Raw genomic sequence first — 19,514 nt, 5'->3', positions numbered from 1 at the left:
ATGGTTGATAGGACAATTAAAGAAAGTAACACATGTACTGTGAACACTGTTCCCCACATAGAAAGGCCGGGTTATGTATGTGGGGGTGGAGGGGAGGGTACATGATGCATGTGTCAAGGACTACAGAAATCACAAGATACATATGATGCAAAGTCCTCAAGCCATCAGAACATCTTGAGGATTTGAGAAAACATTTTATACCAAACCAAGTATATACTTTGGTATATCATAAATCTTGTATAAATATTTAAAACAAGAGATTTCAACAAACAATTTTCTCCTGGGAGGCTGGGGCTTTTCAGAATATGCCTTCTAGACCTCCTGGGGAATACAAATTCTCTTTTCTGCCCTATGTACTTCCAGTAGAAAAGTCTGGAACCACTGTACGCACTCAATAAATGACACTATTATTCAGTCACTATCCAGTTTAAAATCTTCCAGTTGCTCTGCACTGCCCTCAGGATAAAGTCTGAACCATGAATGACTGGTGCGCAGAGCCCTGGTTTCTCTCTCCAACTCCTTTGTCTCTACTCCCACACCAAAGTTCCACGGCACTGCAGCTGGCTACCAGGCCTATACTCTACCTCCCTCAACGCTGGACTTTTGTCTAGAATCACTTTTGTTCCCTGACTTCTACCACCGCTGTCTCCTACATCCTCCCATTCCCTGGCCAACTCCTGCAGTTCACAGGTCTCAGATTATCGTCCTTTCCTCGGGCATTCCTGAGTCCAGGGCTGGGCGAGGAGCTCCTAGCTTGCTCCTATTATCCCACTTATCACTCGGTCCAAACTGCTAAGCTCTAAGAGGAAAGGAGCTGTTGTTGCCTTTTCCGCTGCACTACTGATCGCTCAGTATAGGCTTGTGAGTTAATTCATGAATCCTGGTCCCAGTAACTGGTATGGTTCCAAGAACAAAGGTCTTTCAGCACTAACAACGGCGATCTCCTCCATCTCCTGGATGGGAAACGGCCTCAGGACTGGTAGCTGCACTCTGCCCCAGTACAAAATCCAGGATCTGGCAACACTGACCGGAAGGGACACCAGCTTCGAAATACAGTCCAGGGGCAGGTCCCGAGGAACGTCTACCACACCAGAATCGCAATGTGCCCCAGAACCACCGACGGCCCCGGGGCCCGTAAGAAGCGCCTGGAGCCCCACTCCGCGCATGCGCGGTGGCCCGGTGGCCGCGGGAGCCGCCCCCGCCCGGAGGGGTGGGCCTGTCCTCTCGGAGCGCGCGCGCGGGTTGGTCCGCGGCCCAGCAGGGGGTGGCCTAGAGACGCAACCAGTGTCCCCGAGCCCTCGACAAAGAAATGCAGCCTCCGCACGGGGGGGAGGTCGCCCGTCCCATAGCGGCTCCTCACCCCTGCTCCGCACGCAGTCCTCAGCAAAAGCCCCGCTACCAGGAAAGTCAGCACAGCCCCGCCATTCGCAACGTCCTCGAGGACAGCCCAGGGCGCAAGGCAAGCTGCCGCTAGACGCCGGAAACTGGGCCCACGGCCGCACCGGAAGTCCCGCCTCTCCGCCATCCAACTCCGCCCCATCCGCCCACGCCTCGCTCCGGATTTCGGATGCCCAGTCTGGGGTCTATAGTCTTGCTCCTTAGCACCTTCCAGGTGGAAAAGTTGTTCTTGAGACCCGCTCCCTCAAGGGCGCGGCCTGCTTAGCCTCAGATGCAGGGGGATAAACGAAACCTCTGCCTTTGCTCAGCAGCTCTTTCCCCTTCAACAGCACCATTGGTGAACCAAGTATTGAGTACCTTTCTTTGCCGCCACCCTCCGTCGCTGCACCTCTTCATGCCCATTCTCGAGGCGTAACTCGGAAGTCATCTTGATACTTTCCGTGAAATACCCGATCTCTGAAGTCATTTTCTGCTTTGCTACTTAAACAGCATCTGGCATTTGTAGCTGTGTTAACCACTACCTCAGGCAATGAGGTTCCTCTTTTCCTAGATAGCTATTCCCAAACCTTAGGCTGTCAACTCTCCCATCATGCCTCTCATTAGAGCAACCCCAGGCCTTGCCTATCGTCTCTAGGGGAGCAATATCTCGAGGTACGGGCAACCATCTCCTTCACTGTTCCCCTCCCACGCACCTACTGGGAGTCTCTTCTTTGATCCACATGGGCTGCCTTCTTGAGTGCAGAGGTGGTCATCCTGTGCATTCTCTATGAAAACGACTAAATGAAAAACTTTCTGGAGCAGTCTGACGTAATAGGATACACACTCTGGTTTGCACATATGGAACTCCTTGCCTTGGGACTTGTGCTGCCAGAACCCATCCAACATCCCCTCTGCCCAGTGCCGCAGTCTGCCATGTTGTGAGCTAGAACACTTTCCTCTGGACTAGTGACCCTCCACTTTTCCTCCCCACTGGTCCTGGAGGTTGTTTTTGTTTTATTCATATTTGTTAAGTCTATTTTCTATGTGAGGGCATACACGGTTGAAGGAAAAGGAATCTGCTCCTAGTTTCCCCTTCAGAACTAAGAGCTGTGACCAGACTAAAACAGCACTGAAGGATTTTAAGCAAGTGGGTAATGTTAAGATTTGCCTTTTTCTAAATGCTTACTCTGGCTGCAGTATGGAGAATGGATGGGAGAGGGGCCGACTTGTATGTAAGACCAGGTAAGCTACTGCAGGGCTACAAGAAGAGATGCTTGCACTAAATTGTGGGGAAACAAAGCAAATTGAAGAGATCTTAGGAGGTAAAATAGTCAGAAATTGTTGACAGATTAAATTGGTAAGGGAGAGGAAGGCATCGAGATAATTACCAAGTTTTAGGCTTGGGCAGTTTGGCAGTATAAGTGATGGTGTCACTCACTATAATATGGCATGATTGAACAGGACTAATGGCTTCCTCCTCAAAAGACTCAAATGATTTTGCTTGCCAGAGGGCAAGATGAGTAAAGAAGGGATGGGATATCTAAACAGATGGTGACTATACTTATGGAGGTGAGCACTGCATAATGTATAGAACTGTCAAATCACTATGTTGCCTGAAAGTAGTTAACATTGTATGTCAACTATACTTCAATAATGAAAAAAAAATTCAGTTATTGACAAAAAAGAAAAAAGGAGGGGCTCAATTTGGAAAAGAGAAAGATGGTACAAAAACGCAAAGGGAGAGTAAAGAAAGCAGTGTCAGAACTGAAAAACAGTAGGATTCCAAAACTCACCTTGATCAATACCCTTGGACACTGCCCACTATGTGTCTAAAGTCCTTGCACAGAATGTTTTCATAATATCTGGCATCTAATGACCAATCAGGGGCCAAGAAAAATTTCAGCAAAAAATAATTCCATTTCGCTTAGTATCAAAATTTTATTTATCGGTAATAACTTGGAAACTACGAGGCACTGAGAAAGTACTTTATTTCACTAAAAACATTTACTTTGGGAGAACATCTCTTTGGTTGAGGTACATCTAGAATCAAAGGTTAGTGACCTGGAAAAGGTATACATATATAAATCACCTGGAGCAGATTTCTATTCTGAAATAGTTCTGGACCAGTTTTACAGATGAAGCAACTGTAAACAACTGAGGTCTTAGGAAGTTTGTCTTAAGTCATGATAAAAGGTTTTGCTTGGCATATTAGAAATACCCCGCCTCCCACTCTTTTTTACTACTCCAATATATTGCTTTCTCTCAAGTCACTTCATGAGTACATATACACTCAAGTGATAGCATATACCTGTAGACCACAGATCACATTGCCTACTCTATCTAAAGTAGGGATTTTTTTTTTTTAAAGATACTCTTTTAAACTATGTTTTCGAAAACTTAAAGAGTTTTGTGGAAGTATCTTAGGAATGATGACAAGAGCGGGGTGGAGGTTGAACAGTGGGCCTTTGGGCCCCATCCCTACTTCGACTAGAAATAAGTGAACTGCTCTCATCTGTTTCAGATAGTGGAACATTACAGTTCTGTGTTATCCCTTTTGGAATCTGGTTCTACCATTAACAATCAAAACTTGAAAACCACTGTACTTAACTAAAGATCAGGGTATGAATTTGGTTAACATCTACACGTGAGCCAAGATCCTTTATGAGATAGGTCAGAGGCATATAGACACAGGGTCAGCATACATTAGGACCATAAACATCATGGATATTTGGAATCTAGAATGATCACCAATTGTTAACACTGAGAATGGCTAAGGGGAGGATGTGGGCAAGCAAACAGACACTGAAGTTACTGTCAACTAAGTAAGATACTATACTTACTGAATTTCAACTGCTCTGGGGAAATCAGGGCTAACCTGTGAAAGCTTGCCGACCTCCCTACAGGCACACTGAAGCTAGAATTGTGTTAAGTGGCCTCCAGAGATGAAATATTTTGATATTCAGTGCTTCAGTTTCCTCAGAACTACTTTGCTACAGAATATTCTGATCCTGCCCTGCTATGACTGCTCTCCCCTAGAGTCTGAACTCGGACAGTATCCTGCCACTAAATGAGCATGAAGGTGTGCTGTAAAGTTTTACAAGAAAATGGCATCAGGCCAAGGTCTCTCTTTTCTTTCCTTTTAAAATTCTGTATGGTCTGTGGAGAAATGGGAGTGCTCTCAATTAATTGCATGTACTGAATCTGTCCAGTGGCTTAAACTTCGACTCATGCATCGGATTTTTGTTAAGGCCAAAAGAACACTGCTTCTAAGTGCCAAATATGTTACTCATACGAGCCAGATAATCAACTAAGAATCCCTGGTACATCTTTTTGGTTCAGCTGCAAGCCTGCGGCCCACAGATCATCTATCTCTAATTCAGGTATGGCCAAAAGGCATTCAGTACCTGCTCCAAAGTTTTAGAAGTAACCTAAATCATGGAATAAAAGTTGCTCATGAGTCTCCTTGATGTAATCAGCAATTCAGTTAACTCATTGAAGAAGAAAAAGTGACTGTAATGTTTACTTTCATTAAATCTATGCTCAGTGATTTTACAGCAAAGAAAGTATATAACCAGTGTCACACACGAAATGAGATTAATTCAGTTAACACTGACAGGTAAGGTACAAAAACAAGTGCTTGACTTGGAAATTTAACTTTATTTACAAATGTTCTCCTATAAACAAAGATGCCACTCTATCCCTTTAAACTATAATAACTGATAATTTCCTAGGAAAACCATTTACATAATTTTAATCTTCCTGCATAAAACTGTATTATGGAATGAGCAAATATGGAATGGTCTAAGAATATAAAAACAAAACAAAAAATTTATCTAACATGAATCTCTATTGACAGACAGAATGAAGAATTAAGAATTATACCCCTTAATGTGCTACTCCAGAAAACGGAAACGTGATAATTTGGGGGAGAGGTAAATGCTTCACAATAGTCTTCCTACATAGCATTGTTTAATTGTGACTGTTTAGGATTGCTCTTGCAGGCTAATATTTAGGCTGATTTTAAAAAATAAGTCATTACTGTAAAAAAGGGCATAGACTTTTCTACACAGATTTTTCTACCAATGGAAATATGTAGATAGTGGTCTGATATCATTCAGGCCAACTAATAAAATAACAAACACATGAAAAGAACTTAAAAACACAACCATCATGTGACTGTCTGACTTACAAAATTAGAATTCTCCCTGAAGTCAGAGAGTATTGCTCAATAGTTGCTATAAATTTGAATTTGTCATGGCCAAAACGATATATAGACAAAATAAAGAGTTCAAAGTAAAATTACCCAAATTACCAATTTATCATTTTATATGTAGTAATTACTTTTTAAAAATCCTTTAAATTTTATGTAGGAAGATAATCACTCTCACATCATAGCTAAGTCACAAGGAACTTCAAAACCTTGAAAAAAAATTTATCCCTGAGAAGTGAGAGAGGAAAAATCTCTAAAAACACACAAGTGACAGTCCTGTACCCTTTTAACAATCTTTATCATAGCATGAACTTTTATTAACAGTTAGCAATCAAAGGTATTCCAATCCTGGATAGTTACTGCCTCTGATGACCTAATCTTTCTGTAATGAAACTGTAAGTGCAACATTTTTAAAAAAATCAGATAAATAGGGACTCTGGTTTTATTGTCAGGTTTACATTTTTGTCAAGTGCAAGGATGACCAGCTAAGACATGTATATTCCAATAATGACTGAAGTAATAACTTCTGCTGGCATCTCTTCTTCTGAGTCTCCATTTCCCCCACTGTTCTTCACCCAAATAATAAAAGTAATACAATGGCAATTGAGTTTATTATTATCAATGGCACTGTAAAGAAAAAAAAAAAGTTTGTTACTATAAAGAAAATAGCAGGAAAAAACTAAGTAATAGTTACTAGCATCTAGGGAGGATGAAAGTATCAATATGTCATCCATAATCATGTTGCAAATCATTGTTACAAAGGAACATGCACTGGATCATAAAATCCAAAATTTATTTTAAAGAGGGCTTGTGTGACTGGGGTTAAGAGTCACACTGGTACAACTAAATCAATATGAGACATCTGTGAATGGTGCTGGTGCAGGGTTGGGAACACAGAAGCACACCAGGTCCAGGCAGAAGGAGACATGGCTGTCTGTGACACTTGACATTAGGAATAAAGGGCAAAGAAGATTCCACAGTTTCACCACTAAATTAAGAGTGAACTTATTTACCATTCTATCCAAAGTTGTGATCAAAAATCCTAACAACGAAAGAGGGAGACAGACCCTTATTTTAATGGTTTTAAATAAAAACTTTTGAACCCTTCTTTCTCCAGTTGCTCTAAAATAATATCTAATAGGGATGCCTGGGTGGCTCAGTCATTTAAGTGTCTGCCTTCAGCTCAGGTCATGATCCCAGCCTGCTGCTCCCCCTGCTTGTGCTCTCTCCCTCTGACAAATAAATAAATAAAATCTTTAAAATAATATCCAACAGACTGGCAGATATGGGACCTTTATTTTTCTTTCAAAAGCCTTCTAGGACTCTAGATGACTCTACTACTTGAAGCAACATAATTTCCAAAAGGTAAGAACACTGCTTTCAAGTCTGAGAGGTAACACGTGAACAGATTATACCACTGGACATTCCATTCGCATCAAGTGGTTTAGACAGAAGTAAGAGGCAAACTAAGAAAGAAAACCAGTAACTTCTAAACAGTAAAGCCAGGTTAAAGAGAAAAAAACTTCACTACAAAAATGGTATGATAGTATTCACACTCAGAAGCTTTGCTACTTCAAATCACAAAATTAAAACTTAAAAGAGTGTTTCACTAATTTTTTTTCTTACCTCTCATCACAGTTCTTACAGATCGAATAAGGTTCATTAGCTGAGATTTAATTCCTGGCTCCTCTCCGAATCCACCAATTCCCTGGTCTGCTCCCCAGCCAACTGCGTAATATAAAAATGATTAGCTGTGTTAAAATTTATTATGCACTTGCCTTGCTCCCTCATTAGTCATCTTCTAAAAGATTAGCTTGAGTCTTTGTTAAAGACAATAAAATACAGTCATCTGAATTAAAAGTTACCATACTGATTAAATATTGTAGAGTATATTTTTTACTTTGGTAGCAGCAACAATCTTATTTCATTTCCACACTGATTTTATAAAATAAACTACAGTCTAAATTATTCCATGGCATTTAATTCAGTGAAGATGATTGTTGTGACATCCTGATTGGTTTTTTCCTTTTTTCAAACAAAATATTTTTTAGAACTGAAAACCAAGGCATATGGTCAAACTCGATAATTAGCTCAATTCAGAATTTGTAAAATCCCACACAATTAGCAATATAAAAATGTTGTGGCTGAGACGCACTATCTACATTCCTTGGGGAAATTTGAACGTAAACATGCTCACGGCTTGCTTAGGCTTTCAGAGAGTCCTCCATCCTGCTGGCTGGGGCACATCTTTCTCTTTTCATCACTCTCTTCATTTCTCCATTCTAGCTGTGGAATCTAGCCCACTACCCCACTTATTCTCTGTAGAAGAGTCTTTTACTTTCTTCTGTGTCACTTTCCTGATATACATCATTATTTCTTTACCTTTATCTGCTAGTTTTCGTTACTGCCATACATTCTGCTGAAGGCCTACAAGTCCTCACTTCTGCAACTTGTCCTTCTCTGGTCTGCATTTCAGGCCCACTTTTCATATCTTATATTACATTGTAGCTCCGATGACTATAGGGCTTAGTTCCCGACATGCTGGCCCTTAAACTTGATGATGGTCTTTATTTTATATGTGAAAGAACCAAGTCTCAGGAAACAAGATTGCACTTCATTTAATCAACTTTTATTTGGTCAACATGAACGTTAAGCAAGGGTTGGCCTGCTTTTTTGGTCACATCAACACTGAGATTGTTGTGGGATAAAGCTTTAAAATTCGAGTTCACAAGAGAGCCAATATGTTTGGACTCGCACTCCCCCTTCGAGGCCTAGCTCGGGCTGTGCTGACAAGCCATCCCAGTGGACAGCAGTGTCGCCCGTTTCTGTGCCCCCGCACTGCAGCCACCGTCACAGTGGTTACAATCAGCCTCGCTGATGTCTCACAAGACTCTCAACAGATGCCTCTGGAATCTAGCTGTCTTAACCCCTTGAGTTTTCTCCCTTACAGGGTCAGATCTCTCCACCACCCAATCATGTGATGATTCCCACTGCCTACTGAGTATAGTTCAAATCCTAAAACTGACATTCTAGCCTTATATCCCACCACTACCTTCCAATTCCTATTCATACTCAATGCCCATTAATTGTGGTACATGTTAAAGGCAGCTTCTGAATCTAGGTCTGACTTCAGCGTCAGGGCCTTTCCTAGTTCCCTCTCATATCATAATAAACCTTCTTTCTCTTTGCTCCCCAAATAGCCTCCTGACTGTAGTAACTTTGTTCTCCTTCATGGTTAGCTGTTTTCAAGTGTCTCTCATTAGACTATAAAATCCTGGAAGACGGGGACTAAATTTAGTCTTTCTTCACCTTCCCACTCTCCTGCACTCCCATCCCACAGCAAGTATTTAGTAAAGGTTTGTGGAATTGAAGTGAGTAATAGTAGACTGAGTTAATCTGGGATAAGGTGAAACAAGGTAATATCTAGGATCCCAATTGCAAAGAACTCCATTTCTTTTTTTTTTTTTTTTTTTAAAGATTTTATTTATTTATTTGAGAGAGAGAGAATGAGAGACAGAGAGCATGAGAGGGAGGAGGGTCAGAGGGAGAAGCAGACTCCCTGCCGAGCAGGGAGCCCGATGCGGGACTCGATCCCGGGACTCCAGGATCATGACCTGAGCTGAAGGCAGTCGCTTAACCAACTGAGCCACCCAGGCGCCCCAAAGAACTCCATTTCTGAATTTTTATGACACAAGAAGTTATAACATGAACAGATCATTCCACTGTAGCTTTAGGGGAAGGGGACAGAAATCCTCCAATATCAAATGTACACAACTATCCAAATTAAAAGTAATTTTAGAAAATATACCTGCATCTTCCCCGGGCAGCATCACCCTCCTACTTCAGGATCTACTCTCCAACAAGCAAATAAACTTCTGCCGCTTCTCCAACGTTTGCTTTTACTCTATTACGAGTTTTACCACCATGTCTTTCCTCCAAATATCTGTCTCACTGTTCCAGAAGCTCACTCAGCATTGTCCACTAAATGGCAGTCCTCTTTTTGTAATCTAAGTTCAAATTGTAGCACCAGCCTTCACCTACTTACAGTGTGGTAAAAACTACTTCATATTCATCTCTAGACATATAGGATACACAAAATGACCACCCACCATCAACTGTGTCAGTTTCCAACCTCCGTAACTGCTACAAAAGATTTCTATGCAAAAGCCACATGGCTGGGATAACTTACTTACAGAAACCTCTTTAACAGCTCTGTACAATAAAAAAAGCACTGTGGTTCTGGTTCATCATGATAGGGTCAGGGAAGAAAAAGGTCACCCTGACCCTCCTGGGGTCCCTGACTAGGTCTGAAAATTACACTGATAAGGGGTGCCTGGGTGGCTCAGTCGGTTGAACGTCTGACTCTTGGTTTCAGTTCAGTTCATGATCTCAGGGTTGTGGGATTGAGCCCCATGTTTCTCTCCCTCTGCGTCTCTTTTTCACTCAAAATAAATAAATAAAATCTTAAAAAAAAAAGAAAATTACACTGATAAAAACAGATAAACAGGAAAAAGCATACAAATTCTATTAACTTTTTACATGTACATGGGAGCCTTCAGAAGAGAATGAAGAGCCAAAGAAGTGACTAGAACAGGAAGCTTCTGAGACATTTGTGAAGAACTGATAGGACAAAGGAGTTTGAGCTGGGAGTGGGGAGTAATAAATGTTGGAAAAGTAACAAGGTTTGTTTCTACAGCTTTCCTCTCTGGTGATAAGGATGTCTCCCCTCCTCCTGATACCGGGAGGGTACCTTTCACATGGGAGATTAAGCATCGGCTTTGAGAAAAGAGGGCAAGGGGAGGGGCGAACAGACGGTGAGAGAGACCTTCCTGCTTCTGCCATTTTCTCAAACTCCTTCAGCTTAAGATACTAAATACTGCCAAGGTGTCATATTTTGGGGTAGTATGTCCTGAACCTCGAACCTCATCAATGGATACACATTTTTATCTTAGCTTTCTCCTGAAACCCTACTAAAAATGACAATAAAGGATATAGGTTAACAAAAGAGAAGTCTTCAGGCAAGAGAAGTCAATCAAAATTTGGACATTAAAAAATAAATGAAGAATAACTGACTTAGTGGAGAAAGCTGAAACCTAAACTCTGCAGGGAGCTCACAATAAAACACTGAGGTGACTCGCGCTGAGAATGAGAACACTGGGAAGGTGAGAGAAACCTCAAAGTGCCAACATAGGCAACAGGGACGAGAAACAGGAGGACTCACTGAAGGGCCACGTAAGAGCACTTAGCTCCCCCCTGCCCTCCCATCTCCTTTCGTAGCGTTGACTGATGGGAGAGTGTGCCTCTCACCCGCATCAAAGACAAGAGGTTTACTCTCAGCAGAGAACCACAGAAGCTCTAGGGACATCTGCTGTGAGTGGAGGGAATGAAAGTCTGCACACCAAAGTGCCAGACTCTTGCCCATCTCCTCTGCTCGTCTCTAAATGTGATCATATAATGCTTACATTCTGCAGGTAGGAAGTTAGAAAATTACGTGGAGGGCGCCTAGGTGGCTCAGATGGTTAAGCATCTGCTTTTGGCTCAGGTCATGATCCCGGGGTCCTGGGATCGAGTCCCGCATCGGGCTCCCTGCTCGGCGGGGAGCCTGCTTCTCTCTGCCTCTGCCTCTCTCTCTCTCTCCCTGTCTCTCATGAATAAATAAATAAAATCTTTAAAAAAAAGAAAAGAAAATTACTTGGAAATTGGCCAGTTGCCCAGGAAGAAAGACTTCAGATACTGACATTGGGGGGGCGGGGGTCAACAAGACAACGTCTTCAAGCACCAGTGAGGCCCACCAGTAAACAAGCCCCAAGCACACAGCACAGCTTCCAATGAGCCTCTGTGCCCTACACTTAAAAATGAACTGTCAAGAAGAAACCATCCTGAACATGGAAGGACAGAGCAAAAACAGAAAAAGGAGACTTTGAGGAAGAGACAATGCAAGAAGTAGAAGAAAACCTTTTTACTATGTTTTTTTTAAGTGACTGGTTTATTCTTTATTTTTTTAAGTAATCTCCATGCCCAACATGGTGCTCAAACTCACGACCTCAAGATCAAGAGTCAAATGCTCTACTGACTGAACCAGCCAGGCACCCCAAAAGAAAACATTTTTAAAAATGAACATCCATAGAGAGCAAAGCTCCTGTACCTATGAAACAAGAACAGGATGCCATAAAAAAGGAACATTAAGGAATCAAGCCAAAGCTCTTGTTCTTCCTACATTAGCATAAGAAGTTCAAGAGGTTGACAGATTAAGTTGAGGAAACCTATCAGACAAGGCTAAAGGAAAAAAGAAGAGTATCAACCTGTCAAAATAACTGGAGTTTCAGAGAGAAGAAAGAACAGACAGGGAGAAATATCAAAGAAATATTAAGAGATAATATTGTGGAACTGAAGGACATGAGCCTTTAAGCCAAAAGGACCCAATGAGAGAACAGCCCAATAAAAAAAAAAGCCCACACGTTGCCACATTTTTGTAAAATCTCAGCCCTCTGAAGACAAAGAGAACACCCTAAAGGCTTTAAGAGAGACAGTTCAGGTTGTAAAAAGAATCAGAAACAGAATGGCATCAGACTTTTTTTTTTTTTAAGATTTTACTTATTTATTTATTTGACAGAGAGAACGAGCAAGAGCGAGAGCGAGAGAGAGCACAAGCAAGGGGAGCGGCAGGCAGAGGGAGAAGGCTCCCTGCTGAGCAGAGAGCCCGATGTGGGACTTGATCCCAGGACTCTGGGATCATGACCTGAGCCAAAGGCAGATACTTAACCAACTGAGCCACCCAGGTGTCCCCAGCATCAGACTTCTTTATGTCAATACTGGAAATGAGAAAATTAAGTGGAACAATGTCTTCAAAACTCTTTAGAAAAATTAGTTCCAATCTAGAATTCTATACTCAAACCACAAATCAACTAGAAGAATGACATCATTATTTTTTATTGTTCAGCTGTGAGCAATATTCACTGACGGTAACATAAATATGGAATACCAATATTGCCAATAATTGGCTGGAGATGGGAGAGATGGGGGAGGGGATATGTGTGTGTACTTGTGCTCCCACGAGCACAAATGTGCTGCTGATGGTATAATTATACTAAACCCTTCCACAGCATTAAGTCAGTGACTCAAAACTTGGAAGAGTTGAAAATAATTGCTTTTGAGAAATGGGGCTCAGGTTGCAGAGAGATGGGGCAGGAGGCTTCTATCTTTCTTTATAAACAGAAGAGCTTTTTGACTTTAACAACCACACACACACTTACACTGCTTTGATAAAAAGAAAAATGAAATTTAAAAAGAAAGCCTGTAAAGACGCTCACCCACTGGAGAAACCCCTCTGCAATTAGGCCTTCCTCTTCAGGGCATGAACACCCTGAGGGCAGGGACAAGGTCTACAAGTGGAAAGTCTTCATCTATGAGTTACTCTGAATATTTAAAAGCATGTTTTAAAACCAGCTTTAGGGGCGCCTGGGTAGCTGAGTTGATTAAGCAACTGCCTTCAGCTCAGGTCATGATCCCTGGCTCCTGGGATCGAGTCCCACATCAGGCTCTGCTCTGCAGGAGCCTGCTTCTCCCCTCTGCATGCTCTGCCTGCCACTCCCCCTGCTTGTGTTCCCTCTCTCTGTCAAATAAATAAAAAATCTTTTAAAAAAACCCCAAAAACCAACTTTAAATGGTATTGTTGGTTTCATTTCCTTTATTTGCTTTTTTTAGAATTTATCATTGCTAAAATTAACAAGCCTTTCCACCCACAGCCACAATCTCTTAGATGGTAAAAAGGACTTGTTTTCAGTATGTTATGGATTATGCACCCAATTTTTGTTAGAAAGCATAATTTCCAACAATCTTTTTTCTTTTAGACCTGTTTCAAAAATGTTTGAATGTATGTTTTTACATAAGAGTGACTACCAGAAAAAAATGTATTTTCCAACACTGAATAACTGCTCTTCAACAAAACAGGATAAAACTCTACAATATTGGGAGTATGACATTTTAAGCATCAGCATTGAAGTATTTTAAAAAATACTAAGTTATCAGTTAATTTTAGCCTAGTCTCTATTTCCATGCCGCCAGAATGAAAAGACAACTTAATTTTAGGTAGAGAGAGTAAATCCTTTGTTTAGATATTCCATGGACAAAAAACACAAAGGTGACAAGTAAAGGACCAGATGCCATGGATTATCTTTTACTGTAACAAATAGTTTTCCCTCCAACTGCTAATTAGGGAGTCTCAGTTGTTTTTCTAAGGAAATTGGCCAAAGCTTTAAAGAGCTTTGCCCTTTTTTTTTTTTTTTTTTAAAGGAGAAAGATTCAATTCTGCAGCTCTCTTGACATTTCCATTGCTAGAGGGCCTAGAAAAGAACAAATGGTAAGACCAGCCAGCACTGGTTGCTGCCATAATTTCAGGAAGAGAGCTAAATATAAAAAGTTACTTATTGCAAACACCAAATATGTTCTTTTGCTGCCCAGACTTCAAAAAGTCATACACAAAATGTCAATCCATCCAGATTCAGCCAACAACCCTCAGCCAGATACATCCTGAAGAAAAAGTATTAGAAACGTATTAGTACAGTTAGTGTTAGTATTAAAAGTATTAGTAGAGTTTTGAGGGCTGGTTGACCCTGTTTCCATACGTGCAAAAGAGACAAGTTGCTTCACTTTGTCAGTGTCACCCAAGTTTGCATGGGAATCAAATGCTATCATAGATGTGAAAGTACCCAATAAACTCCAGAATAAAGAATTCTGCTAACATAAGTTTTAAAAAATTACCTTGATCAAAAAGATCAATGTTGAAGTAAATGATCTGGTATACTTGGACTAATCACTCTTGGATCAATATAATTAATTTCCAGCTCAACATAACAATTTCTATTTAATCTGGGATGAAATTCAACAAATGCTTTTTAGACTATATATTTACAGAGAAACTTACATGTCTACATGGTTTTCTTAATGTTTTATAAACTGCCATGCTCATACCATGACTATCATACAAGGTCTGTAAAATGGCCTTGCTCATTTCTCTGTATTTGTGCACACCTGATTTACTGTTTAACATTTACCTCCTTTAGGAATTCTCCCTCCATTACCTGGGCTCATACAGCTCTCACTACTCTAAATTCTAATGTTACATTGGCTCTGGAGCAGTCATTTAAACCCTGAATCTGTAGTACCTTGTAATATTTTAACTATTTGCTATGAATTGAATTGTGTTCCCCCCAAATTCCTATGTTGAAGCCTATGTGGAGACAGGGTCTTAAGGAGGTAATTACAGTTAAATGGATCTTAAGGGTAAGGCCCTAATCTGATACGACTGTGGCCTTACAAAAAAGAGGAAGAAGAGAGAGATCTCGATTCCCTCCCCCCTCCCTCCACCTAGCCATGTGAGAACACAGTGAGAAGGCACCCATCTGTAAGCCAGGAAGATAGCCCTCACCACACCTCGACCTGATCTTAGACTTCCCAGCCTCCAGAACTGCGAGAAAATCAATTTCTGTTGTTTAAGCTACCCAGTCTATGATACTTCCTTATGGCAGCCAGAGCTGACTCATACACTGTTTCATGTATGAAATGTTTCTTTTGTAGCGCTCATAAATGCTACTGGACATAATACTTGTCAAATGGATCCATACCCGGCACCACAAACAAAAACTAGTAAGAATAATTTTGGCAGGTATTAAAATTCACTGCGTGTGTGTATGTTTTTTTTTTCTTGTACAAAAAGGGAATTTGCATCATTGTGGAACACCAGAAGAAATACATTCTCTGCACTACAGTCAAAATACTGGCTAAACTATTTGGTATAAACATACAGCTCTCAAATCAGGAATTGCAAGAATATGATAATGATAATGTTATTCAGTTATTTAGAAAATACTCACTGACTGACGGAATTGTAAAAATGAGAGAATCCTTGTCATCAGTCTACTGGAGAAGACCAGAAAGGAACTGCAGTGGTGCTACAACCTATGAAATAGGTCAGTGATGGTTTCTAGGAGAGGCAAATGGCAGAGGTAGGCCCTAAAGAACAGTCTGAGGTAAGTCAAGGAACCTGAAGGCAGAGAAAGTACGCGTAAAGGCTCAGTAGCGAAGAAGAGCACCACAGCAAGAATGGCACACAGGGTAAATACTGGGGAAGGGTAAAAGAAAGGGAAGGACAGAGAAGAAAGAATACATTATGGTGAGCTTGTAAGTCACACAAGGGAGTCTGACTTTTATATTGGAGGCTATGAATATTAAAGAATTCAAGAATTTCAAACCACTGAGGAACATGTTCAGCTTCTCATGAAGGTTAAACAAAGAGAAATAAAACTGGGGGCGCCTGGGTGGCTCAGTTGTTATGCGTCTGCCTTTGGCTCAGGTCAGGATCCCAGGGTCCTGGGATCAAGCCCCGCATCGGGCTCCCCGCTCAGCGGGAAGCCTACTTCTCCCTCTCCCACTCCCCCTGCTTGTGTTCCCTCTCTCGCTGTGTCTCTCTCTGTCAAATAAATAAATAAAATCATTAAAAAAAAAAAAAGAGAGAGAGAGAGAAACAAAACTGGAGGGACGGTGACCAGTGAAGAGGTTACTATGAAAATCTAGGCAAGAGTCAAGAGCCTACATAAACAATATTTAACAAATACTCAAAATATCTTAAAATTCTATTTTAAAACATATTTAGATATTTCACTTTTTATTTTTTGTAGTTATTGCTACACCCAACATGGGGGTTGGATTGAGAGTCACATGGTCCTCTGACTGAGTCAGCCAAGCACCCCTGAATAAAGGGAGGTTTTTTTTTTTTAAGTTGGCTCCATGCCCAATGTGGGGCTTGAACTCAAGACCCTGAAATCAAGAGTGGCATGTTCTCCCGACTAAGCCAGCCAAGCGCCCCTTAGATATTTTAAAATAACAGCTTATCGACTTAGACAAGCCAATGTGGTGTTTTCCCTTAGTTCTGGGACCATATTCAAAACCTATATTCAGATAAAATATCTGTGCTACTTCTGGAGAGAAGAGGAAATGAAGACAAGATTCTAGGAGGAAAGTATTAACATTTCTGGGCCATTCCAACAGTTTGTAGTAGTGATTTTCACTTAGGGGCACAAAGCTAAGTCACCTGCAGAAATTCTGGAGAAGACACTGCTGAATTTCACTTCTGGAAAATTTAAATGCAGGTCTGGAGTAAGGTCTGGGCATTGTATTCTCTTTCAAAATTGTTTTGGCAATTCTGGGTCCATTTCCTTTAGGAGCACTTGTCAGTTTCTGCAAAAAGCCAACTGGGATTTTGATAGACTTGCATTAAATCTGTAAATCAATAATATTAAGTATTGTCATCTTAATGATATTAAGTCTTCTGATCCATGACCATAGATGTCTTTATTTTCTTTAATTACCTTTAAGAATATCTTTATTCTTTAATTCCATTCAACAATGCCTATGTTTTTCATAGTATGAGACTTGCACCTCTTCTGTTAAATTTATCCCTAAGTATTTTATTACTTATATTGTAAATGAAATTGTTTAATTTCCTTTTCAATTGTTCATTGTTCATATATAGAAAAACAATTGATTTTTGCTCCTGACCTCGTATCCTACAACCTTACTGAACTCATTTATTCGTTACAATAGTTTTTTAGTGACCCCATAGGATTTTCTATACACAGGATTATCAGGATTATGTCATCTGCAAACAACGGATAGTTTTACTTTTTCAGCCTCACTATCTGGATGTCTCTTATTTCTTTTTTTTCATCTAACTGCCCTGACTAGAATATCCAGTATAATGCTAAAGAGAAGTGGCATCAACTGTGTGTTACTACAGTAGATTTCAAATAGCCAAAGCAATCTTGAGAAGAAGAGGAAAGCTGGAGGCATCATGTGCCCTGATTTCAAACTATATATAAAGATGCGGTAATAAATAAAAGTATGTGGAAAAAGGGAACCTTTGTGCATGGTTGATGGAAATGTAAATTGGTACAGCCACTATGAAGAACAGTATGGAGGTTCTTCAAAAAATTAAAAATAGAACTATCAGGGCACCTGGGTGGCTCAGTCGGTTAAGCATCCACCTCTTGGTTTTGGCTCAGGTTATGATGTCAGGGTCGTGAGATCACACCCCGCACTGGCATACTGCTCCGTGAGGCGTCTCCCTCTTCCTCTGCCCCTCCCCCCACTCACAGGTGCTCTCTCTCTCTCAAATAAATAAATAAATCTTTAAAAAATATTAAAAATAGCACTACCATTTGATCCAGCAATCCCACTTCTGAGTATTTCTCCAAGAGAAATCACTATCTTGAAGAGATATTTGCACTCCTATGTTTATTGCAGCATTATTCACAATAGCCAAGATATGGAAACAGTCTAAGTATGCACTGAGAGATGAATGGAAAAAGAAAATGTGGTGTATATATTAAATGGAATATTATTCAGCTATTAAAAAGAAGAGAAACTGCCATTTGTGACAACATGAGTAAATCCTGAGGTTATTACAGTAAGTGAAATAAGCCAAACAAATATTATATTATCTCACTTACGTGTGGAATCTCAAACTCTTGGAAACAGAGAGTAGTATGGTGGTTGCCAGAGGCTGAGTGGGTGAGGGAAATGGGAAATTCCTGGTCAAAAGGTACTACCTTTCAGTTATAAGATGAGTAAGTTCCAGGGATCTAATGTGCAGCATGGTGACTATAGTTAACAATACTGTACTGCATGCCTGAAAGTTGCATTGAGAGTAAATGTTAAATGTTCTTATCACCACAACCACAACCAAATTAGAATTATTTGACACGAAGAACACTAACTGGGGTAAGCATTTTGCAGTATATACGTGTATCGAATGATCACTGTACACTTTATACAATGTTATACAGGGACACCTTATTTTATTTCCCCCCTTTATTGCACTTCCCAGAGAGTGTGTTCTTTACAAATTGAAGGTTTATGGCAATCCTGTCTCAAGCAAGTCTATCGGTGCCATTTTTCCAACAGCTCACTTTGTGTCCCTATCACATTTTGGTAATTCTCACAGTATTGCAAACTTTTCCATTATTACTGTATTTGTTACGGTGATCTCCCTTTTTATCACTTTCTACTCACTTCGCCACTCATTCCAATTCGGATTTTATCCACAGTTGTAACTGCTTGTGTAAAATCACCAATGACTTCTATTACCCTGAATGCTTAGGACCTTTTTCTGTCCTTACCTAATTTCCCCGAACATTCCCCTGTTGTACCATGTCTCCTTCTTCAAACACTCGACTTCTGTGAAACCCCACTGTCTAGATTTTCCCATTTCTCTTGTTTTGCTCATTCATCAGTTTCTCCTATCAGTTCTTCCAGCTCTACCTAAACATTTAATATTGGAAGAGATTCTGGGACTGTCCTGGTCACCAACTCTCTTTGTACTGTATTCTTTCCCTGAGCAATTTCATCTCTTCATATGGCTTCATTTATCATCTGTGGTTGACAAAGTCAAATTCAATCTCCACTGTGGCTCTTGCTTCTGTTCTATGGACTTAACTCCAACTGACTATCCCACACATCCACCTGCATATCTCATAGAAATCTCAAACTCACCATGTCCAAAACTTATTTCACTATATTTTCACCTTCTTACCTACCACCGCTGCCCTCATTTTTCCTTCAGTACTATCTAACTTGGTAAAGGTACTATGCTTCACTCAGTTGCTAAGCCAGAAAACCTAGAGATCTTTGACTTTTTCCTCTTCCGCATTCCCAATGACCGAACAGTAAAATTCTGCCTTTTCTATCTTTAAAATATCTTCTGATTTGTATTAGTCTCCTAGGACTACTATAACAAAATGCCACAAACTGTATGGCTTAGCAGAAATGTATTTTCTCACGGTCCTGGAGACCAGAAGTCCAAAATCAAGGTGTTAGCAGGGTTGGTTCCTCTTGGGGACTCTGAAGATCTCATCCATGCCTCTCAATGCTT

The 19,514-nt window shown here is 40.6% G+C and overlaps 1 protein-coding gene across 1 annotated transcript in view; it reads right to left on the bottom strand.

The window, feature by feature from the left end:
* Positions 1–6,015: 6,015 nt before the first annotated feature.
* The window catches only part of IER3IP1 (immediate early response 3 interacting protein 1), a 15,335-nt gene continuing 1,836 nt past the window's right edge, over positions 6,016–19,514 (bottom strand). The window contains exons 2-3 of the mRNA XM_036107618.2: positions 7,214–7,315; positions 6,016–6,214 (exon numbers count right to left, since the gene is read on the bottom strand). Of these exons, the coding sequence (XP_035963511.1) occupies positions 6,159–6,214; positions 7,214–7,315 (158 nt within the window). The 3' untranslated portion in view covers positions 6,016–6,158. The remainder of the gene's footprint in view (positions 6,215–7,213; positions 7,316–19,514) is intronic.

This window comes from Halichoerus grypus, chromosome 13 (assembly GCF_964656455.1).
Source record: "Halichoerus grypus chromosome 13, mHalGry1.hap1.1, whole genome shotgun sequence".
In the NCBI taxonomy this organism is placed as follows: Eukaryota; Metazoa; Chordata; class Mammalia; order Carnivora; family Phocidae; genus Halichoerus; species Halichoerus grypus.
The sequence above is the reverse complement of the archived record's forward strand: the minus strand, read 5'-3'. Positions and strand labels throughout refer to the sequence as shown.